The sequence below is a fragment of the Anas platyrhynchos genome, chromosome Z (genome assembly GCF_047663525.1).
Source record: "Anas platyrhynchos isolate ZD024472 breed Pekin duck chromosome Z, IASCAAS_PekinDuck_T2T, whole genome shotgun sequence".
Classification (NCBI taxonomy): Eukaryota; Metazoa; Chordata; class Aves; order Anseriformes; family Anatidae; genus Anas; species Anas platyrhynchos.
In genome coordinates this window covers 75,551,830-75,576,869 of record NC_092621.1, presented here as the reverse complement: position 1 = coordinate 75,576,869, position 25,040 = coordinate 75,551,830, and the positions used below count along the sequence as shown (strand labels likewise).

The 25,040-nt window shown below is 45.1% G+C and overlaps 1 protein-coding gene across 1 annotated transcript in view; it reads right to left on the bottom strand.

Moving 5' to 3' along the window:
* The window catches only part of SNX30 (sorting nexin family member 30), a 51,824-nt gene extending 26,784 nt beyond the window's left edge, over positions 1–25,040 (bottom strand). Inside the window, exons 1-2 of the mRNA XM_038170140.2 lie at positions 24,654–25,040; positions 5,470–5,658 (exon numbers count right to left, since the gene is read on the bottom strand). Of these exons, the coding sequence (XP_038026068.1) occupies positions 5,470–5,658; positions 24,654–24,815 (351 nt within the window). The 5' untranslated portion in view covers positions 24,816–25,040. The remainder of the gene's footprint in view (positions 1–5,469; positions 5,659–24,653) is intronic.

Here is a 25,040-nt window from a genome sequence, read left to right as displayed (position 1 = left end):
TTAAATTCGCGCATGCTACATTTCAGATATCAGTACCCTAAGTTAAATCATTAAAGTTTTCATTCTTTAAGGCAAGGAGTTAAATTTGCCATTACAAGTCTGAGACAGAAGTTAGGTATGCAGAAAAACTATTTGCAATTGTTTTATCAAGTCCTTGAACAGTCTGTAGCCTGGAAAGCTGACTGTATGCAGCTGCTCAGGGAGCACGTATTGCAATTGTCAAGCAGCACTTATGAAACTATGTCCCAACCAGGAGGCTCTGCTAAAGAACCTGGTAGTGTGACAGCCCTGATTGGAAGGCAGATAGCCTCTACCATTATAACCCACGGAAAACCACCAGGTTTCTGCACTCTTCCTAGACAGTGCACCATCTGCTAAATTCCAGCTGTGATTTTGTGGTTATTTCTGGACTGATGGCAATGGCCACACAGAGCACTATTTGCAGAGAGCCAAGTGGCAGCCTTTAGACGCAATCTGTGGATGGCTCTAACTCCTCAGTTATTACACATCAGACCCACTAATCCCCAGAAGGGATCCTGTGCAAGGTCCATGCCAGCAGTCTCTTCAGGGAGGAGCTGTCAGCCTTAGCAGGCTATCAACATAACAGCAGCTTTAATACACAATAAACAGCATACTAATATGATATTACCTATGGAATGGTTTGTTTTCTAGAAAAGGAAGGCATAGAGAAATAAAGAGAAGACACCAAGCTCTGCCCATCCTCGTTCTGACCTGGTAAGTGCGGTAAGAAGTATACAATTAAGAACATGGACTGACATAATGAACGCTCATCAAAGGAGCACACATACTTGCAAATGAAAGACTGCCAAGACTTAAGATATTCACTGTGGATTTGTGCTTTAGTCAGCTATACATTAGGGCAGCACCAACTTATTTAATGTGGCAGAGTGCCTCAGCAGTAGTGAAGTTTTTGACACTTCGTATGAACCATTTTCACTTGTTTGGAATAAGACACTGAACGGTATTATGCTAGAGGAAGACAAGGAATACAAACAGCTGACTGCTGACTGCTTTGCTCTGTTAGCAGGGCACCTGTATTTCAGCCTTACACAAAACCACCTGAAATTAAAATAAAAAGGTAGCCATTTCACAATAGGGAGAGCGTGGTGTGGTGTTTTTTTTTTTTTTTTTTTTTATGAACTGTCTGTGACTGGGCAAAGTCCTCTGAAAAGAGCTCATACAGTAAGTGAGTAAGAGTAATTGGCATGTTTACACACTATAGTGTCTTGTCCTGCAGTATAATGAAAGTGAAGCATCCCATCTGTTAGCTTTGAGAACCTTACTAACCAGTAGTCCACTAACAGTTAAGGAAAACCATTAGGTGCTACCTAGTCTAGAAGCAGGGAGGCAGAATTTGAGCAGGTTCAGTCCCATTATACAAGTTTAACGTTAGTTATCACTCATCTCTAGAGAACTGTTGCCATTAGATTTCTAAAGTTTTCCATATATCAGGCTTTGTTCCTTAAAGGGAACCACATGAAAACACATCAGCATTTCAGTGTTCGCTGTATGGCCTGTCAAATCTAGACAGCAAATAAGCTTGTCAAGACTATTTGGACACAACATAAGGGCCCTTCAAGGTTTTAACCACACCTCACTAATGCCAAAAGAATTTGGACTTCAGATCAAGTTGTCCATTAGCTTAGCAGAAGTTACTTTTTCTGGACTGAACGCAGAATGGAAGAGTGTCTTGCCACCATCCAGGGATGGCAAGTGAAGTGTGTGCATTTTTGACAGAGCTGCGTTCCTCCCGTTTTCCTAGTAGAATTCATAAATCTCATTTTGCAAGGACACACATCTCTCCTAAAGGAAGCTGAGAAATTTATGTGGCTGATCTCGACCTCAGCCAATGTACAACATTTCCAGGGATTTACTGAAGACTCCAGCACACTTCCACTAAGTCAGCACTGCAGTATTCCAGGCTCGGTTTGACTTGCGGAAAAGCAGGAAGGGTTACAGACAGTTTTACCTCTTGTTGGAAGCAGTATTAAGGCAGACACCAAATCTTGGTGTTTCTTCTCTTTCCTGAAAACAGTTAGCAGACAAGCCTGAAGCCAGTCTGTGACAACTATGTGCAAGAATTTATTTTCCTACCCTAGTTCTAGTCTCTGACTTGCTAGACATTTTAAATATTTCCCCCATGTTACTATTTAAGACTGGGGCAAAATCTTTTATGAGAAAAACAGTAAAATGGCAGGGGGGAAGGTAGGAAGGTTGATATTCTTAGTAGTTCATAGCTTTGCTCACCTCTCATACTTCAGCCTGCTTGACAAAGAGCACTTACGTCTGGTCCTTGCTACAGATCAAGCTGTTTCATGCACTCAGGTCTACTCAATGCGTGCAATGGAAGCAAGGGCAGAAGGATATGAAAAAGAAAATAAGACCTGCACTTCAGCATTGACTGAATTCAAGTCAATTCAGAGGTATACAATTCAAGCCTGCATTCTCCATTCAGCCTTGCAGAGCAACTGCATGACACTGAGGAATGGCACACAGCTGCTCAGGCTTCCATGGAAGGCACAGAAGAATGCCTTGCCTTCCCAGAAAGCACAACAAAAGCAGAATTAGAAGCACTCCTATACTTCTGTCAGGAGAGATGGTTACACAGCATAAAGGTAAGATTGATTTTCCCTCTCATTCCTCAGAAAGAAAAGATCTTCTAGATAAAATCCCTCCAGAGGGATCAAAGGTGTCATCAAGAACACCTGACACTTCAGTCATTACAGCCAAGGCCAAAGTTCCAGCACAAGTTTCACCCATCTGCTCTTTTTTGGCTTCACTGGTCTCTTTGTACAAGAAAAATTGTGTTATCAAGAAGAAGACGGGGTACAAAAGACTGTCAGCAGAGCCAAGTCTGACTTGCTGTCCCCATTCTTTTGGGGATTCTTATTCTGCTGTTATAGAAAACTTTCTCTTAAAGTGTTTATCCTGAAGACAGGCTGAGGAATGCTATCAGGCTCTTATTAGGAAGCTGTGAAAGCAGGGGTACAAGCAGGACCGAGTTAACTATACACCTCCTTCTCAGTTTCACTGCAAGACATTGTTTTGGACCCTTCCTCAGCCACCACTACCTGCTGACAATGATATCAACAGATAGGAAGTCTGGGGCATACTGCAAGACCCGTCTTTTTTGCTGTTGTGATGGAAGAACTTTCAAAAAAAAGGGGGTTAGTGGGTAATAAAAAAACATGACCCTAGTAGGGTTGTATTATTTCTCTACAATGGCTCCCAGTCAGAGATACAAGCACATGTTACAGTGCTCCAGTACTGGCAATTACATTTCCCTCTTCCATTTAGTGATGCTGCTTTTCACTGCAGGAAAGACTTCAACATAACTGCATCTAGGACCTAAACTTATCCAAATCCTTAGGGTTCCGGTAGGATTAAGCAGAGAGGGGATGCATAAAAAATAGAAAAAGGAGACATCCTCATCCTTGCGTCCTCATCCAGAGCCATCAGAGACCCTTTCAGCCCTTCAGCAGGTCTCAAACCCTTCTCATGCAAGAAAGTAAAGGAGGTGGCAGAAAGGCATGGCCTTAAACAGAGGACAGGAACACAGCTTGCCATAGGGCTCTGATCTACAACCTGGAAGCTGAAACATCAACACCTATCTTGATCACTGTTTAAGGATTATTCCTATGCAGCTTTTGCCACGTTTAATTACTGCTTTCAGCTACAATAGCTGCCTGGGCAATTAGCTTGTCATCAAAGAAGACTTGTTTGTATAGCAAGAATGAGTCAGATCATTAATACTGCTAAACATCCAACCAGTCTTTTTTAAACAATAATAGACAGTACTAGAGGTGTTGACCCTAGAGGTTTTCCAGAAGTTTACAAGAAGTTATAAACTCAAACAGGTGAGCTGTTCATGGTGACTGATGAGGATGAATTTGGCGCTGTTTCATAACAGTATTGTAATGGTGTGATCTAGCAGATTTATGTACTACAGTGAGATGCAGGGACTATTAACAGACAGGTAGGTAGATATGCAAAATCCATGGGTGATTTTTTTTTTGTTTTGTTTCTAGAAAAGGGCATTATTGGGTAATAAATCTGCTCTACAGTAAATACCTTACACACCTTCTAGGATCTGGTTTAAGAAGGAAGGGGACTCATATGAAACACAGGTTTCCAAGCAGAAGAACATGATTAGGGTGTCACTGTGTAGAGATACTTGACAAAATAATGAGGTCTCAATTTAAGGTAGAAAGAGCTTTAGCCAAATTTAACTGTTAGACTGTGGGAAGCAGCATCTCACGTTTTACACTTCCCATTCCTTCTGATCTTAGCCAAGGGCAGAGTCGCACCATACACAAGTTTCCTGCAATACTTAGCATTTTCTAGTGGTTAAGAAATGGTATTTTTTGCAAGATTATAACACTTAGAGCAACTAAGAATGGCAGGCCAAAGTTAAGCCAGCAGTACAAGGTAGCTGCTATTTTCAAGAAACCACATTTTCCAATGTGCAACCTGAAAGTGGAACTTCTGAGCAGACATTTTGAAAAAAGTTTCTGTGGCCTGTAAAGGTTTCTTTACCCCAAAGGAAAATATTCTCTCCAGTATAGAGTGCAATCTAAGTAGGCCACAGTAATGCTAATCTTTCTGGACAAGTGGATAAAGTATAATCATAGTGAAGCTAGTTAAAACTTCTCACCTTAGGTAACTGCAAGTGCCCCAAACAGATGTCAACATCACTGAGAAGCTGATATTAATGAGAATGTCTAGTTAGCATAAATTAAAATTCCAGTTGTGAGAGCAGTGGACTTTGCAGATTGCTTTTCCTATTAGTGTAGTTAGATTGCATTAATGATTGAGCTACAACACATGCTAAAAAAACTACATTACTTTTTTGAGAAGCAATAGCATTCTTAGGGTATTTTTACCTAGCTTTAACAGCAGCTACATAGCCTTCTGTATCGACAACTGCATGGAGATTAGTTTATATTAAGATCAAGATTATGATATTATGATTTAGATAAATGGCTGACAGAAGATGTGTGATGGACACTCAAGCAACGAGCTTAAAGAATTTCAGAGAATGGCTAAGACACTAAATGCAAGATTAACAGTGAATAAACAAGGCACATTCCCTTCAAGGGGAAGTAACTCAAACCAAATTGAGTGTCAGATTACTTTATATGAAAAATCTTTCAAGTTAAAGGAAACGGGCTTTTCAAGTTCACAAACAGTTCTATCTAAGAACCACAGACAAGATCTAAGCTGACACATTAAAAGTTCTAAATTGTTTCATATAATGAAGTAGTAACAGTTCTGCTAAGAGAAGTCACACTATCAACATAATTGCAAGGTACTGAAAGACACTAAGTTCTTGTCCTTAAGATGAAGCAAAACAACGAAAAGCATAAACATCCAGAATATACTTTAAAAGCCAAACCAACAAACTAGAAGGGAAAAAAAGCGGTAGGAAAGGAAAACATTGTGTTGTACCTTTGTTGTAACTCTGTATGTGATGTACGTCTCCATTGTGCACACGTGTTTTTTGGGATCATCGACAGTAACAAACAGGTCTCTAGTTTCCCCATCCAAGTCATCATCCAACTGTAGTCTGTTGAGAAGAGATGAGGAGGAGGCTGGGCTAGACGTGTCAACAGGTGTGCCATTGGGTAGACTAAGATCCTGTTTTGGAAAGGAAAAAAACAGTAAGTTTTTGGTAAGTGAACAGATTCACCATAAAGTACAGTGTTCTTATAGATGCCATGGACCACTGATATTTCTGTTTCTTTCTAGCTATTTTCAGACCATCTCAGCAGCTCCAAGGATCAGCCTTCTCCAGAACACCTGAGCAGTCCCTCAAGGTTTGAAGTTTGAATATTAAATTGTACATTGTGAAGAAAGCATATTACTTCTCTACCTCCCCTTAATACAGAGCAACACAGTTTATTTCTACCAGGAAGTAAAAATATTGTTTAACCAACAGTGAACCAACTCAGACTATGAAAACAAAATAGCTAGGCAAATTAGGAGACCTACTTAAAAGTCAGGCTTCAGGCAAAGTGGCAACAGTTCAGTCCACTGGCATGAGTCAGTCTTTCCTTCTGGAGACTCCCGTATTTGAGACAGGAGGCCAAACTTGTAATCAGAGGCTTTGCAGCCAGTTCATTAACTGCGCCTATACGCAGCTCCCTTTAGAGTCTTAGGGCCCATGGACACACAGTGCTTTGGAGAGGTCCTCATTCCCATCCTCACAACTCCAAGAGCGTCATCCAGTGTGTAGGGATGATGAAAGCTAAAAGATCCTGCAAGTGACCATTTTAGAAAGAGGAACACAAGGGTTTCGGAAGCCTGTAATTCCTTGAAACTGACTCAACAGAAAGAAAAAAAAATAAGTTTTCATAGATAAAACTTATTACATTCCCACACCTTCAAGTCTTACAACTTGATATAAACCAGCTGTTCCATACAGCTAGTAGCTACTCCACTTTGCATAAATATCACAGCAAACTTCGCATGTGCTCTCTGCTCTGATTTCTCTGCAGAGCTAGCTGACAGCATGTGACAAGTTGTATAATACGTAGGAACATCTGACATCAGTATTAGAAAGAGCCAAAGATCCAAGGCTCTTCTTTTCACAGAAGAGTGGGTGTTGTGGTTTTTCGTTTGTTTGTAGTAGTAGCACAAGATTTTACCCACAGAGTGTTTCCCCTGTTAGGACAGAGGTTTCCCTGGTTGCTAGGCTTGCAGAAATATCACTACAGCTCATGGGCGGCACATTAACTAGTAGCATCTAGTCCCAGGACTACTGCTTAGCTCCAGCTTTATGTAGTCTTTAAGGGATTAAATGAAACATGCAATTTTAGCTAAGCAATCCAGTTTGGGTAAGATCCTGTTTGTTCATCGGTATTCCTTACGCAACTGTCTTTTATGTCCCAGCTGGACAGGGATAGTCCAGGACAGTCTTCAAAAGTAGTCATCCTTTGCTCAAGGGTTGGGAATTACAGGTGAGAGCTTCAGGTTAAGGCCTCTTATGAAGGTCTGCCTTTGACAACAGCTAAAAATGGGGCTAAGTTCCTAGCAGTCTGTTACAAACCCACCACAAGAACACTGATTTTACAGACAGCCCCTCTGCCTTTCACAGCCCTGCAGCTAGTGCTGTTCTTCACTTTGAGGACTGGCTTGTGCAGTAGGGAGGGAAATATATTCTCGTTTGGGGAATGAGAGAGCCTAGACATTTTGGGAAGGGCTGGTCTGAACTATTGCCTACTGACAGCGAGGTTAGATGCATTCTCACAGCAGAAACCACTCAGAAGTGGTTGCCAACAGATGAAATGCTGCAGATTTAACTCGCAAATGAGCAAGAATCAGAAGGTAAGGCACTCAAGATGCTCTTTGTCCTCACAGGATGAACATGGCACAGCTTGCCAGCTCATACACGAAGCAGACATCTTGAACCACAGAAGCAGCATCTGGCTTAGACTCAGCTTAGCAGTAACCCGTAAAACAGGAAGACGCAAGGATACAACAAATCAAGAGATAAAGAGTTTTGTTAGAGTCAGGAAAACAGAGCAAACAGAAGTCATGACAGGATTAGAAGCAGAGGATGGGTTCAGAAAATCTGCAATTCAGCTAGACGGGAGAGTTTGGCTGAGCAAAGTAAAGAGCAAAGAAAGCCCTGGGGCACCGCAGCAGATGTAGACAAATCTGTTATTATTTCCAAAAGGTACAGGCAGCTCTTCGTTGCCCATGTGCAATAAGCATTAGTGTCAGACAAGTTGTGCCAGAACTGCAGTAAGTCGAGTCCTAAGCTTCCAGTATGGAAATGAATTAACTTCTGGAAACAGTTTAAGCCTGATTACAAAGGAGATTCTTGAAAGCCTGTTAACAAAACCCTTCCAAATGACAGCTTAAAAAGTACAATGGAATATGCCTGATATATAACAATACTATATCAAAGTGTTAGAACAACTGGAGGAAGGATGAGGGGTGAAGCTTACAGCCATGTGCATGAGATCTGGGACTTTCCTCACCAGTTCTGTTAGGAGATGACAATAACCACACTATCACATCTTACACTGTTTAAGCAGGACAGAGGTTTGTGAAGGCTGGAATCTTACTCCAGTCTCCTCGACTACGTTCTTGCAGCCGTGGGTTCTCTGGGATGTCGCAGGCCTTAAAACGAAGGCTGTGACAGCTTTACCAATTTCATTCTGGATGAATTCCACTCCAGGTCTAGGTCAAGTAACACTTCCATTGCACCTCTGGTCAGGAGCAGGAGGGCTGCTAGCTGTGATGACGGGAAAGGACAAAGGAATTGTGTGTTTAAAGCAGTACTGTGCTACACAGCCTCTGCTGTGGTGGCAGATCCCTCCCCAGACAGTCACGGCTGGCACCATGCCTTGCTACTTGGATTGGTTTCAGCAGCTGAAGGCCAAGTTAGAAGCCAAGCGTTTGTCCTTAGTAATGGGTGGAGCCTCCTAGCTAACTGCACGAGATAAGAAACAATGATCACAACTGCTGGAGCCTTTGTTTAGCACCAGGCTGGATCCCTTTGCTAGTCTCAGCTATTGCTAGAAAGAGGTAGGCTTTAAAGTGTCACAGCAGATGGCCCAGCAATCTAAATTATCTCAGGCTGCAATCCTGAGACAGAGCACTTCCTCATCATGTTAATTGGCACTGGCTTTCTTCCATGGGACTTATGGGATTTTTTTTGCAGTTGGGGAAGCAAGACTGCATCATCTGTTCTAGTCTACTTTTACCACAGAAAGAGGAGTCGGTCCTGCAAAGCCTGGCAGGAAAAGAGATCTGCAGCCATCTGCACCATTCCCTGCCAGCGTGGTTATACCCGTGAGCATTTGAAATACTACTAACTAATATTAATTGTTTCATACAACAAAGAGTCTGACTTCAGTGCCAGACTCATGCATCAGTTTCACCTTTACTGTGCCAAGTAGCTGCTCATCTGCTGTTTTAATTACCTAGCTGCATTATCAGAGATTAGCACTGTCCAAGTTCTAGCAGGTACCTACCGCTCTTCACAGGAAGAAAAAAACAAAAACCAAACTTCCTCTTCCTTACTGCACCTGCTACAGTAGTCATCCTGCCACAAATCTGAGCAGAACCACAACAGGGAGAAGGAAAGACTGCTTCTGGTGGCCAGGTAAATGAAATGAAGGACAGGTCCTGCCTACAGCTACAGACTCTTCAAGTCCTAGGGTGCATCCACAATTTCTTCAAATTTCAAAGTTTCTCCTAAAGCAAAGATCCTTAGTCTCTGTCCCTCACCTCCTCAGGCTAGCTGTCCCCTTCTGAAGCTGAGCAGGTGAAGGTCTAGGAAGGCCTAGATCACAACCTATGGCAGAAATACAACATTCAAGCCTCTAGGTTTGTGACTACTTCTTTCTTTTGTGCACATTTGTACAACTGCCTATGGACACTCAGACTCCTCACACATTCCTGCAGAGCTTGCAGATCCCTGAAGACACACAAGCTTATGCATACATGGGACTAGATGACCCTAGAAGCAAGGATTTGGCTTCCTAGAGTGCAGGGCAAGTAGAAGCTAGCTGTCTGTTGGAGATGTATGAGCCCTGCCAACTACACAGGTTGCTATCTGGTAAGGAAGCAGCTTCACATTCTTTTCGTGGATTATACAGCCTAAACACCATGACTGGTTAGCTTGCCCAGGAACAGGTCCTAAAATCCACCAAGAAGCTCAATTCATCCAAGTTTAGAAATCAGCAGAATTTTATAAACTTGAAGTCCATATGTGAGATGCGAAATGAGTTTGGAAGTTTCCAGCTGATCTCATCTTCCACTTCCTTCATGCCCCCAGGAGACTTTCCAAGACTCTGGCTTTACAGAGCAGCTTGGATCCACATAAAATAAAACCTCAAGAGCTTGGTATTCAGCCTCCTGGAAGGCAGCCTCCCCCAGTGGAGTAGTACACACTGGGAAATGCATCCAGGTTTCAATCCTTAAAGACTAAAAAAAATGGCCTAAAATTCTGTAGGTATTGGCTTATCTTCAAGTGAAGATCATGAAGTCTCTTGGTGAGCTAAGAGCAGCTACTCAATCCCCCTGCTTCTAAAAATTCAATGTTAATTTCCATCTATCCTGCCTGAGCTAGCGTATGGCTTACCTAGACAGCACAGGTATTGAAGGAGTAGCTCATGAAGGAAGAAGTGGTTCATCTAGGTTGTCCAAGCATGGATAAACTCATCTCTGGTAAGGGTTAGCCTGAAGCTACCTGATGTTGCAAGCACATTGTTCTCATCAACAGGTATTAGATAACATAAGAGACATTTACAGGCTGTAAAGAAATGCTGCTGTTTAGAGGCAAGTGGTGCAGTTAACCCTGCCTTCATCAGTGACCTTACAAGCTAAAATCTCACTGCTTCATTTCTAGTATTGGAACCATCAGACTTTTCTCCTTGTGTTTCAAGGCACTCAGAACTGCTGCTGGTGTCTGGAAAGCTAAAATGGTTTAAATGTAAAATATTCTCAAGAACACTAAAAAAGCTGGTGTTAACAGCCGTCACAGACTTGTTCACAGCATGAATCCTGCACTTCCAGTGGTAGGACTGGTATTCTGTCCATCAAACCAGAAAGCTGCTTCTGAGATGTGACTAGATAGAGACCGTATCAGTTCGCTCTTGGGATATTTTAAATAGGTGTTAGAGTGCAGCACGCTGCCAAGCCACGAGCCCTGATGACTTTGTTCTGTAGCTCATCACTCAAACTAGTATTTCTGCTCTGTAGGTCTGAGTTGCCTGAAAACAGACTCCTCAGTATTGCAGAAAACACATGAATTCCAGATGCAAAGGCTGATCTTGATGACATGCAGCTTGGTACCACATAAGACCCGGGCACATTGCTGCTTACCAAAGTACTGCACTTGGACAAGTATCTCTGCACATCAGCCTATTTGACTGGACCTAGAAATGTTGGAGCAAACTTCAGAGACACTACATGACTGGCACGAGCACTTTCCAAGCCTTCTCGTGCAGGTCATGGGATTCCCACCTCTGCCCTCAGGCTAACAGCCAAGTTTTATAGGATGGGTTATTTTATTCTGTGGTTTGTTTTCCCAAAGTCATCACAGCTAAGCTAACCAGAGCAAGACTGTGGGCATAGAAGGGCTTCCTGCAAATGGTATTTTCAGCAAGAGCAACAACCCATCTCCTAACCATCTCACAGAAGTCTTCAGGGACTCAGCAACAATATGCCTTATTTCCAGCCTTCCTGTGCATGCAGCATGGGGGGTTATAGGAAGGTGTCAATTCCCAACCAGACCATCTGTTCGTATGGTCTGGCTATGTGCCTGTCTCTTCTCACAGAGCTCTTAAGAGGGTGGCCTCTTTTCCTAGTCTGAAAGGGGAACTGTGCAATATCACACAAAATTAAATGCAGTTCGGGTTAGTTTAAAAACGAGGATCTTGAGTGGAATCTCACAGATGTTTTTACAGCAGTTAAGGCATATCTTTCAATAGTAGTAATAAGCTGTGCTACTTGCACACAAAGGCCAAAACACTTTTGGGACCAAGCACCTGGTGGCTGAAACAGGTTGTTATTTGGAGTGGACTCTAAATGGAAAGGGATAGGACATACTTTTGACTAATTAACTCTCACTAAGCTGATACGCACTTCCCTCTATCCTTCGAACAGAAGGCAAAGTGAGGAGTTATTGGACGCTTGCCTCATCTTACAGCTTCCTTACTGTGGCAAGGTATTTTAATATGCAAAGAGATATTTTTACACATCTACAGGATGAACTGTTCTCTTCAAAGAAACATTCCCAGATCCAAGGCTAGCTTCTACATCTGTTTACAAAGCACTTTCCAAGCAAAAAAAGCCAGTCTGGCAACTACCCAGCAAGATTAGTTCACAGTCGTGTTTAAGCTGTAGAAAGTAGCAGAAAAGTGCCGGTGGCCTGATGGAAAGCAAGAGAGTTTAATGTTTGTGCAGGCTTGGATTTGCATCCTTTCGCAGAGCAGACTTGTGTCATTTTGTCCTTCCAGTCCTCAGCAGAAGGGAACAGGCAGCAGGACCCTACTCCATTCTGTCCTCAGAGCACAAAAACCTCCACAAACAGCAGAAGCTACATGTTTGCAGAAACATTTAGAAAATGCAGACCGCTTGAATCAAGACTTTAATTACTGTCCTCTAGCTGTGTTAGGTTCCATGTCCATCTGCAAGGAGTTTGCTTCAAGAGTATTGCTTGTTACAAGACTTTAATTACTATCAGAAGGCTTCTGTGCACACTGGAAGAGCATCACCCATTCTAACATGCTAAAGAGCACCTTTAATTAGCACATCTAACAAACACGGGGCTTTGTTGAAAGGTCTGTTTTCGGAACCTTAGCTCTGACCCTTCAAAGAGCAGAGCAGCAGCCAGGGATCAGACCACGAGCAGGAAAACTCTGAATCCAGCATGTGACTAGGAGTCATCCCCAATCCAAGAAGGCAGATTTATATCTAATTACAGATGGAACAGTTTGTTAAGCTTGTCTAAACTAAACTGCTTTCTCCTAGAGACAAACGACGTTGTGTCAAAGTTCTGCAGACATACCCTGCATCACTTTTTCCTGTTCATGCTCTAGTAGGAGAAGCAGATTTAGCTGGGTCAGACTTCATCTTCTGATACCAGTGATACCGAAGTACTGATACAGCTGAGATGCTCCCAGGAGTGAAAAGCAATATTTTTAAAATGCAAAGAGATGCAAAGGTGTGGCTTGTTGTTTTTTGTTTGTTTGTTTGTTTTTGGTATTTTTTTTTGGGGGGGGGGAGGGGAAAGGAAGGAGGTGGGGAGAAGAAGGAAGAAACAGGAAGGAAAGAAAAGATTATAAAAGGCTGAAAAGCACTCTATCCTGATCAGTACTGTATTTAAACAGGCAATGATACATTTCCATATTGCATTATGATGTGGGTTTCTTGTGCTAACCATTTTAAATGGGCTGCATTATAAGCATTCCCCCCACACAGGATCAGTAGAGTTTCACGACCGCAAGTCAGACCATCTATTCACCCCATGTTCTCGTCTCAAACTCTGGAAGAGCTGGAGGAGTGTGTTCTTGGGGGAGCTCTCAGTTCATGCGGGTACAGTGTAAGAGATAGTCCTCTATCACATTTGCTGATAAACAAGACATTTTCCAGCAAAATTGCATTTGCTCTATAAGGGGGAAATAAACAAAGTGTATATCTGCTAGAAGAAAAAAAATAAAAATTAAATTGCTTCACTCTCCATTTCAAGGAAGGCAAGTGAGGAAAATCACCCGTGCAGTATTTCCTCACACTATGAGAAGCAACTAATCTGGAGAGAGACAGGTAAGAAACAAGTTATGTGATTTACAGTCTAATTTGTCTACAGAAACACCTTTGATATATATGGCCTAGGCTTGTGACAGCCATGTGGCACAGACAGACAGCTAGCACACACAGCTTCACATGCAGCATACTGATCCAGAAGCACTGTGGTCAGCGAAATGAAAGTCAGCATACAAATCCTGAAGAGCCCCAGCTGATCACTGGCAATAAGTGGTATTGATTAAAATCTTTCCAGGGATTTTCTTGGTGACAGTCCAAAACACAGCTTTGTATTGGCAGCCACCACGACTTTCACTTCCAGCTGGCCTTATACTAGCATCTAAAAAGCTACAGCAAAGGTGCCAATTCTACCCAGATAAGCATGGGTTTGAGTATTGTCTATAGTAGTAATTTACCACTCCTAAATGTGTCAGTGCTTTCACTGTTGAGCTTGTAGTTGTAGAAAATAGCTGTTGCTAACACCATATGCAGCACCAAGGGGGAGGAGGCTTCTCTGCCCTTGAGCAAGACCTGCACTGCAGCATATTCTTTTCAGGAAACACATCCTATCATTCAAAGTTACTGAAGAAGCGAGACCAACTACACAGACAGACATTAAGGTATTTTTTTTTGATCCTAGGATGCCGTTCAGAAGGATACAGCCAGTTCCTTTAAAGCAGGGTAAGGCAGCAATTCTCTGTGAGGACACAGCTTTGAGGCAGTGTAGTAACAGCTTCCTTGGTAAATGTGACAGGGAGAAGCTTTGTCACGTGTCGGTATTTTGGATTTGAAAGGCTACTAGCATTCATCGGACATGCAGTGTTAGGGTGGTTTAGCAGAGCTTGTTTTTTCAGGCTTAAGGTCAGCTTGAGGTTAGAGCACAGAAGAACAAAGAGCCAGGCCCATAAGCCATCTGATCATTCACAACACTACGAACCACTGCCACCATTCCTTTCCTAGACGGTGACATTTGTTCTATTCCTCACAGGAAGGTCCACACTCCTCTATTTTAGGGCACCATTTAGAAGCAAGTAAAGCCAGATGCTGTTTACACTTTTTTTTTTTCCCCTGGAGAACAGAGTTTCTGATGCCTTTTCCCCCATACACTAGTGTAGTTCTCTTCAACTTAAGACCCATAAAAACACAAACCTGAGTCAAGCAGAAGTCTGTCTTTAGGATTTATTCTCCCTTCCAAAGCAGCTTCTCATCCACTGCTTATGGCAGCATTGAAGAAACACTGCAGAAACTCTGGATGTGGTCACAAGGCAGTGATGTTCTCAAGAACAATTTATGCTTTGATGACCATTCTAAGCAGAGCTGCTGGCTGAAGTCTTTCAGTGCCTGTTGTATGTACGTTGGATTATTGCCTTTATTTTCAGAACAATTTCAACTAGACCCACAAATTCATGTCCCCAACATAAGTATTCAGACATGTTATGATTTCTGTGAAATACTTGGCTAAGAATCAACAGATTGGGCATTCAAAGTTTACCTACAACTGAAGACAACACCTCCTCCTACCCCCCTAGTTTTATTTTCCCATAAAACGCATTCCAGAAATTAATCTGTCAGATTGTTCTGTAGGCTGGTCCAGCACTGGGAATTCTAACTCATTAAACAGCTGCAACTCACTGCATGTTTTCCACCCCCAGCTTGTCACTGCAGTGCTGCTAGTAGCTAGCTGCCGTGAGTTACCTTGCCCTTAGTCACTGTAAGAGAAAGAGATGCATTTGCTTTTCAAGAATTTACTATGAGGTTTGTTACCTTAAGGCCGTAACTGCCACAAACTGCAAAGTATGGGGTTTTGGTTGGTTGGTATTGGTGTTGTTTTTTTGTTTGTTTGTTTTGTTGTGGCAGTGGTGGTGTTTTTTGTTTTGTTTGTTTTTTTTCATTGGGGGTGGAATGCAGAGACAGCTTTCTGTCCCCTTTCAGCCTAGTGATGGGATTGATTTTCCCCAGCCACAACAGCTTGGAGCCTCAACTGCACTGCACAGCAGGCTCAGGCAGACACAGCTTAAGGAGTCATGGCAGCTCAGCATTTAAGATCTTGCTCATGGCCTGCAGAGAACGAGTATCAGTGAAGTTAATTCAGAAATACACATGAACAAATACCATTTTTAATAGGTGCTTCGCCTTCTGCATACTGAAATCAACCGCAAGTTGCAACATCTAAACTGTCCTTGAGATCCTGAACAGATTTTCAAGTAGCAACACTAAGCTGCATCTCCTTGCACTTTAAGAGCTCCTGTCTCATCTCCTGACCTATTTTACAGAGACCAACTTCCCATCTCAGATAAGGAAGAGAGTGGCTAGTGTGACAGCCAGATGATCTATTTGAGATAGCACAGAAGTAGCCCACGATGCTAGAAGACACCAGGACAACAGCTTGCAGATTAATCCTGGAGCTGATGTCTCCCAGATCAGTACGTCAACAGGAAGGCCTTGGGCTCTACCCTCTACCCCTCTGATCATTAGTTACAGGGACAATGCTGCCTGACATTTATCACAACCCCCTAAGGAACCTATAGAGAAGGATGTGCACAAACAGCAGAAAAAAGAGCCTTTAATCTGCTTATCCTATGTTACTAGACTCTCCCCTTCTCCCCACCAGGGAGCTCAGAGAGCATCCAGCAGCTCTGCTAGGCCCGAGAAGTTCCAGCAGAAGCAGCCCAAAAGATTCTTTCCGACCACCAAGCATAACTTTTTCCACAATGGCTTACAAAAAGCCATTGCCAAGACTCACCCTTCTAAAATCCAGCTGAAGCTAAGAACTGAGTTCCTGTATGTACATTTTTAATATGTTTTCAGTGCTGTCTCATTAAACCGCCATTAAAGCAATGCTTTTGAAAAGACCATGAAAGCTGTGCAACACTGAATTAAACCTCAAAGTATATCCCTCCCTCCCTCCATTAAGTTAAAATAAGACCCACAAAGTAGTAATTCAGTTGTACAGTAGAAGCCATGCTCATTTTTACCAGATGGCAAGTTTTAAAAAGTAACATTACTAAGACAGTTACTTTAATGCAAGTGTTTGTCCACGTGTTAGCCATCCCTTTGCCTTGGTCATAAGAGAAGGGAATTGCAAATTCCACAGAAATTGGCTGTACTGAGAAGATGCAGATCACAAAGAGACCACCACATAGAGCTTCACTATAATTCTAGAGCACCTATACGGTAAGGTATCACTAAAGCACCCTTACCAATAAATTCCTACTTCTATAATGAAGGCAACTGAAAGCAACTATGCCATGCTTTGATGAATGTGCTTCCACACCATTACACCCCAGGCTGGCTACGGTAAGGAGACAAGAACTCTGTCCTTTCAGTAAGATCACAGAATAGTTTGGGTTGCAAGGGACCTTAAAGACCACCCAGTTCCAACCCCCTGCCATGGGACACCTCCAAAACAGCTAAAGAAAGCAGCTCTAATCACCACCATTAAGACCAACAGGATACTAGATTCCTCCAGCAGTTTGACTATTGGTAGAGCACTGATAGCAAGTTGGAAGCCATGCCAGGTTTGAGTCAGTTCTTTTACTGCCTAGAAATGACCTGCCAGACACGCATGCACACACACCAGGCAACAGAAGAGACAGCAGTTCCTTCAAACAGCCATCCAAAACTCAAGTTATAGGAACAAGACAAGCATGTGGCAGATAAGTGCTTATATCTAAAAGCTCCACAGCTTAAGAAATGTGGTTCAGGACATTTACATCCATTACGTAGCATAACCTCTCCACTCACTTGGGAAGAAAGCCACAGAATTTCCCAAAAGTCAGGAGAAGAGCTTCATGCTGAAGTGAATTCTCAATCACTGTTATTTGTGACCCACAGCAACTATAGGAACCAACACTATTAAGAGAAAGGCTCTTCAACCAAACTGGCAGTCCTCCCTCTGTCCTCCCGACCTGCAGGAATTTACTGGTAGAAGCCTCACATTCAGAGGTCCTAGCCCTCATGGGTGACTTGAACCATGCTGATACATACCGGAGGGACAACACAGCAGAAGTGACACCAGTCTAAATGGGTTTTTGTAGTGCATCAATGAGAACTTACTGACATGCAGGGGATTAATAAGCTGTCAAGGGGAGATGCTTCACTGAACTTTAGTACAGCTATTCGTACAAAAAAATGAAGATCTGAATGAAGCTCATGAAAGCAGATAGCTGCCTCAGCTACAGCAGGTATGACCTGGTGGAGTTAAGGCCTCTGAGATGCAGAAGCAAAGCAAAGAGCAGGATCACAACCTCAGACTTACAGGGAGGAGACTTTGGCTTCTTCATGGATCTGCAAGGAAGAACGAATACGGTTTGGAAGAGACAAGGCATCCATGAGAGCCAGCTGATTTTTATAGAGCACCTCTCCAGCCTCAAAACTGGTCCATCCCAGTAAGCAGAAAATCCAGCAAAGGTGGCTGAAGGTCTGCATATACACCAACAAGGAGCTCTTGACTAAATTCTAATATAAAAAGCCAGCACAAAAGAGGCAGCAGCAGGGACTGATGACCCAGAAGGAATATAGAGACACTGTATGAGCATGCAGGGATGGGATTAGCGGGATGGAGCTGAATCTGGCAGAGGATGAGAACAATAAAAGGCTTCTGTGGGTATAATCAGCAGCAAAACAAAGAATAAGGAAAATGCAGTCCTGGTATTGAATAGGGCAGAGAACCTGATGACAAAGGACACAGAAAAGGCCAACGCCCTCAGTGCCTTCTTCACCTCAGCCTTTACTGTTAAGACTTTCAAGAATGTAAGGCCTCCAGGGCCAGTCATAAAGTCTGGAAAAAGGAAAACTTAACAACAGTTGAGGACCACCAGGTTAGGTAACATTTCAGCAAACTGGACAGACACAAACCCATTGGACACGGTGGAATGGCCCCACAAGCACTGATGGAGCCAGGCGATGTCACTAATGTCAGTTTTGATTATCTTGTCTTTATGATGATGATGAGGGGAGGTTCCTGAAGATGGGAAGCATGGGGGACAACAGCAACAACCAATGTCACTCATCTCTCCACCAAGGTTTACTGAGGGATTTACAGGCCCATCAGCCTCACCTGAAACCCAGGGAAGTTAATCAAGCAAATTAGATTGGAAACCATTTCGAAACACGTAAAGGACAGAGTGACGAGAAGTCAGCATGGATTTATTCAAGTCTAGTCATGTTTAACCAACCCAATACTATCTGCAAGGACGTGACTGGCTTGCTGGTTAAGAGGACAGCACTGATGTTGTTTATCTCAACTTGAAGAGGGCTTTCACCACCGCCTCCCATAACATCCTCACAGAAAAGCTGATGAGGCACAAGCTAAGCACACGTACAGTGAAGTGGACTCAACGGGCTGAACTGCTGAGCTGGAATTGCTGTGATCCCTCAAGCTCCAGCTGGAGGGCAGTCAGCAGCTGAGTATGTCTGGAGTCAGTAACAGGGCTCCTGTTAAACATTCCCATTAATGACCTACATGATGGGAATGGGCACACCCTCGGCGAGTTTGCTGGTGATACAGAACTGGGTGGAACACCTGGCCAGCCAGATGGTTGTATGGCAGTTCAGAGGGACTTCAACAAGCTGGAGAAGCGGGCTGGCAGGAAGATCGTGAAATTCAACATGAATTCAGCAAGAGGAAGTGCAAAGTCCTGCACCTGGCAGGAATAGCCCCATGTAGCAGTACATGCTGGGGTCTGTCTGGCTTAAAAAAGCAGCGTGGCAGAAGAATAACGCAACAGCCACCACCACACACACATACACACACACCAAATCCTGGTGGAAAAGTTAACTGTAAGCCAACAATATACCTCATGGCAAAGCAAGCCAACAGCCTGGTGGACTGCTTCAGGCAGGCAGCTGCCAGCAGGTGAAGGGAAGCGATCCTTCCCCCTGTGTCTCATCAGTGGTAAACAGAGTGTATTATCCTCTTCTGGGCTCCCCAGTACAAGAGGCATGGGCACAGCAGAACAAGCCCAGCAATGGGACAAGATGACAGATCAGGAGTTGGAGCATGTTGTAAGAGGAGAGGAAGAGAGAGCTGGGACCGTGCACCTGGAGAAATGAATGCTCAGGGGATAAATACCTATAGGAGGGCGTTCAGAAGTTGGCGACATAGTCCTCTCAACAGACCACAAAGCACCGGGCACACATTTAAACAAAATCTGCTGTATTTCAACAGGAGAAAAAAAGCATTCCAAGAAATAGTCTTACAGTAAAAAAAAAAAAATAATAATCCCAGAGAGGTTGGAGTCTCTATCGCTAGAGATATTAAAAAAAAAAATATTCAAATACCAACTTCAGAGTCCTAGGCAGCCGGCTGTAGCTAGCCCAGCTCTGAGCAGAGGGGTGGACTATAAGATCTCCAAAGGTGCCATCCAACCACAGCTGCTGTGTGATTGTCAAGTCTCACGTTCCTGTATAAATGGAAGCAAGTTTGGTTCATCCACACTGACATTGCTTCATGAGTTCACCCACTTCAGTTCCCAACTTTCTGTAATTCCCAGTCTCTCCAAAGACTGAGAATTTACCTCCAGCCTACTCCAAGAACAAAATGTAGTGCTCATCTAAGAGTTCTCATTTAGTCAGAGAAGGAAGAGGTTTGTAGAAGCCCAAGCAGATTTATTTTAAGCTTTCAGATTATACTGCAAAATGGTTTCATTTGTGGGTGGGTGAAGTTAAGATCAATAATTAAACTTGCAACCACGGAGGCTGGAAGTAGAGCTCAAGACTCTCGGCATATTTCTGTTAGGGAGCTGCCAGGCGCCCCTCCAGAATATGAGTGCTAAGTAAAAAGCACTCCAGCAGCCACACCAAGTATTTATACTCACTCCATCAGGCACTAACACAGGCCTCTGGGTTCACCAGAGCGAATCAGATGAGCACAGGATCACGTGAAAGCAAGCTTTCAGTGAGTACAGCGAAGTTCCCAGCTGGAGTTCGAATGGCCACCTCCATGCATTAGCAAATTTCAAGCTGTGCATTGCAAGCCTGGTAATTCACATTCACTCTGCTTGATGCATGCTACCTGTAAAATAAAGCGCAGCTCAGCTGTTTACTCTTTAATATAACCAACTAGAAGTCAGGCACATCTTCCAAGAAGAAAAGCAAAACAGCTTACAGGCAGCTGGCCACAAAGAACAGTATCAGGTGGTCAGAGATGTCCGAAAGAGGATGAGCCTGATTGATCTCTAGGTGTGGCTGTTCACTCAGCTCCTGCAGCTGTTAGCAAGCACACAGCTCACGCTAAGCCCCGATATATGCTGGGAGCAGCACCATTAGATCAAAGCAAGAGCAACAGGTAAGCAAGGCAGGAGGGGCAGGAAGAGATAAAGGTCACTGCGTGGCCATTACCTGCAGCTCACTGCCTCCTGCAGTCATAATTCTTGCACGTTGATTGTCAGTGGTCTCCTCAGAATCCACTAACCCATGGAAATGGTACAGACCATACCTTCAAACTGTGAGTTATTTATGTGGCAACTCACCCAAAACATTTCTGAAGTGGATCCAACAGAGCCTGGACCTCTGAGGTTTTTATGCTTCCTGGTGTGATTCAGGGGACACCTGAGCCGTGGCAGAGGAGGGAGGATAAGTGCTCACATCTAGGGAACTATTTTGCTTACAGGCACTGAAGTTAAAAGTCACAACTCAGAGAACTTATAAGAGAGAAACCTCATAAATTAAGTGACAAATTAGTGAATTCACGTTAGACTAGTGTGTATGAAGAGGACCGAACTATTGTTTGTCTTCCCTCCTAATGAGCTCATAAAACCAAGTCCAACGTACAGAGTGTGTTATCTCATACACTGGAGAGATCCACACAAACTGTAACACCAGCACAGGCGGGACATGAGGGCTTTCGGAGTGGCAGGCAAGAACCCAGCACTGGGAGTTAGCGCCCTGTGCAACAGCTGCCAGTCTGGGTGCAGACCACAGGAAGCATAACCAACACCACCCTGCTAGGAAGCTGCTTCTATGACACAACGCTAGAAGGGCTACAAAAAATACAACTAGAGGACAGCAGAAGTAAGCCATACAGGACACTACTTCTATTTCTGCACAGCCTGGTGCTTCCAACATTTAGCAACAGGCTGTTACATCTGCAAAACCTCCGTGGGGCTGCAACCCAAGTCGTACCATGTTTCTACAACCATTTGGGTACAAACACACAGCAGCACACCACGTACATCTCACCTCTGCTCCAAACCCAGCAAGCTCTTAATAATGCCTTTTATCCCCAGTGTCAGAGGATAGGGCAAATTCAGCATCAAAAGAGACAAACTTGTGAACCAGAGTGATGCAGGCACACACAACCAAACTTCCTTTTTTTCCTCCCCCCCTCCAGAAAAAAAAAAAAAAAAAATCCACGCTGACACTTCCCCATTGGTCTTACCACCTTCTGCAGAAGATCTGCTCCGAAAAGCAGACCTCAATTAGCTCACATGCATGCCTTCCAAAAGCTCTGTAAGAGCTGCAAAACTGAGCTCTTTTCTTTATTTCTGCTCTGGACACTGCCACGTACCCTGAGGGATTTCTTCCTCCTGCATGTTTCCTTCTCAGCTGATGCCAGGGGGTCAGCGCTGCTCAGGCTCAGCTTCAGCTTGAGGCTACCAAGGGTAAAAGGGTAAATAAGCCTGAAAAAGCTCGTGGTGGTCAGACATCAGGGCAACCAGTGTTTTGTGCAATTAGACTTGAGGGGAACAGAATGCTACAGCTAGAAAGATCTGGGCAGTGCAGAAATGCTTTGGAGATAAGAGCTTACAATTCACGTGTTTTGTTTGTCGCAGAACCACTGTGAATCCTAAGCATGTAGCCAGATATGTCCACTTCATTTAAGAGGTTAGATGCTGCTCAGAAATAAAGGTTTCCTGGCTGTTAAAACAGCTGTCTCCTACACATCAGGATGAAGACGTTATTTCAGACAATGAATATTCTGTAGCCCTCTTGATAAGACCCAAAGTACTTGAGAAATCATCTATTGCCACTCAGAGGGCCTCTGAGCCAGAGAAGCCACAGAAAATAGCAGACTGTTTCCCTTCCCTTTCCCACGATCCGCTCACTGCTCTAATACCATTTGCCACTGATCTTAAACAGAAACCAAAGGTTTGTCAGACTTCAAAGTCAGGCAGGGTCTAAGCTACTAGATTGTTGCCAAGTCTGAATAATAATAATAAAAAAAATAAAACAGCAAGACACATGCAGGTAATATTCCTGTCCTCCTGGTTCCTCTGACTCAGGATAAGGTAGCGTCCTTACTCAGCTGCTCCAAAAAGGCTAGAAAACTGTGCTTTAAAGAACACAAAGCAGCGATGGCAGAGGTTCAACCACTTCAGCCTGCGCAGCTGTGGCAGTGGAAATTGAAGCGCTGCTTTAAGGACGGAGAAACTCCCCTGCTCCTGCACTTTCCCCTCCAAGAGTATCCCAGTCTCAGGGCAGGAGGTGCATTTACCTTGCAGCAGTGTTTAGGACGTGGTTGCTCAGAGCAGATAACAAGAACCTGCAGTCAGTTCGTGGTGATGGGTCAGCAACTGTGCTGTCCCTCTGCTAGAGGACACACCTGCTAGAGGGTCCTGCTAAAGGGCCGTATTTCTTACAGAGGCTTACTGACTCTGAGACACCTTGACACAAGAGGCTTCGGCCCAAACTTCTCCTGCAGTGGTGCCTGTCTCCACCAGACCCTCCAAAAGAGACCCGTGCAAAGGCCAGGAGAACAGACGAGCACAGCTCCTATTCCTGGATCAATAAACAACAGATGCAGAGCTTTCAACCTGCGTCAGACGTGAATACGAACCTCCCTCTGTTACCCATCGACTGGAGCTATCTGCACGCTGCGAGCAGATGAGAGAGCGAGCCTCTCCAGGGACCAGCGACCTACCACCAGAGATCAAGATGAGGAGAGATACTAACCACCTAAAAGGCTCTGTTTACCTCCAGTTATCACATTCACTCTCCAGACTACTCAGACAGCTGAAGTGTGCTATTAAGTTTAGGAACACCTGTTTGCTCGCTGAAGTTTTTCACGAAGCGAGAAAGAAGTCAACCCGTTTGTTTCTTGCCAGTGCTGCAGGTGTGAAGTTGAGGAAAGGATAGCCTTCACACAGCAGAGCTGCTGGACTGCTTCCACCAGAAGGATCAGACGTTTGGCTTTTTCTGCTAATTCAGCTAGACGGAAAAAAAAAAAAAAAAAGGAAAGAAAAGAAAAGAAAAAAAAAAAAAGAATGCTGCTCGCTTCCTACTGGAAATCCTTTATTCTGCAAGGCTCATTACCCCAGTGCCATTTCCAGGTCAACCAGGGAACTACTTTTAAGTCTGAAAATCCCTTACCTCGGCCACTTTTTGCTTTCCTCCTTACAGCACATCCATGCCTCCGAGCACCCAGAACAGGACAGCACTGCATAAAGCTGCTAGAAAACAGACTTCACTATGCTGCTGGTGTAAAAACCAGGCAAGAAACCTCCCTATCAAGGGGGAAGCAGGCTGACCACAGCCGGAGGCTGAAAACCTGGGCATCAGCAAGAGCCAGAGGGCAGCTGCCAACACCAACCAGTTGCTGCAGCCCTGTCGGGCAGCAATGGGGCCGCAGGGGCAAATCTCATCTCACACAGAGAGAAGTACCCTTCAGCACCTGCCCCGCTCCGAGTTCGCCTCTTCTAGGGAGCCATCAACTCCCGGGCAAGCATCTCGGGTGAAGGAGCGTGTTCCCAGAGGGGGAGTAAGCCGAGAGCAAATGCTGTGCACGCACAGCAGCATCTGCACGCATGGGTACGGGGCAGCTGAAGGGGACACGTGGAGGCCACCTCAGCCCATTCCCCTGGACGGGGAGCGTGTCAGGCTGGAGGGCAGCAAGCCTGCATGTTCCTTGGGCAGCAGGCACCTGGTGTCAGCCCTGCAACATCTCATGCACGCTGCGCTTGGCCCCGAGGTGCTCACACCCAGCAAGTTTCATCCCGAACTTTACTCTGGGTACCCCTTGCTCCCAGGACACCCTACCTGGAGGCTTTTCAGGAAGCCTGCCCACGGAGACACCGGTGTGCTGGCAGCACCAGGATGCTTGCACACCCGGGATTATCCCCTCCCAGGCCCGCACACACGAGCCAGGTGCTTCACCACAGACACACGCCAAGGCTTGGGGAGCAAGGGGAAAGCGAGGCATGGACACCCGTGCACAAGCATCCTTCCCCCATCCATCTATCCCTTCCTCCATCCCTGCTGCACGAGACCAGGCAGGGGCTGAGCCCCGGGAGGCACCATCACAGACAACCCTGGCAGAGCATCCTCACCCTTTCCCCTCGCACCCTCGGGTGCTCGCAAGGGGGGTGCTGGGGCAGGGAAGGGGGCGAGGAGGGGCACCGCGTCCCTTTACCCCCCTAACCGAGGGTCCGTACCTTGTCGGCGGCGCCGCGGGGCAGCAGCAGGTCGGGGCTGGGGCTGAGCGCCGGCCCCATCTCCTCGCTGCTGGAGGTGGCCAGGGGATGCGGCATCTCCCGCAGCGACTTCGGCCCGGAGGACGGCAGCGGCTTGGGGGCGCCGGGCGCCGCGCCCGACATCGCGGCAGGGGGGAGGCGGGGGGAGGCAGGGGGAGGCTCGGCACGGCTCGGTTTGGCTCGGTTTGGCTCTGCCCGGCTCTGCGGGGCCACGGCCGGAGCCTGCCCGCCGCCACCGCGCTGCCAGGCGGCGGCGGAGGAGGCGGAGGCGGCGGCGGAGGAGGAGGAGCGAGAGCGGCCCCGAGCCGCCCGCCCACGGGCTGCGGCCGCCGCCCGCGCCACCTGCCC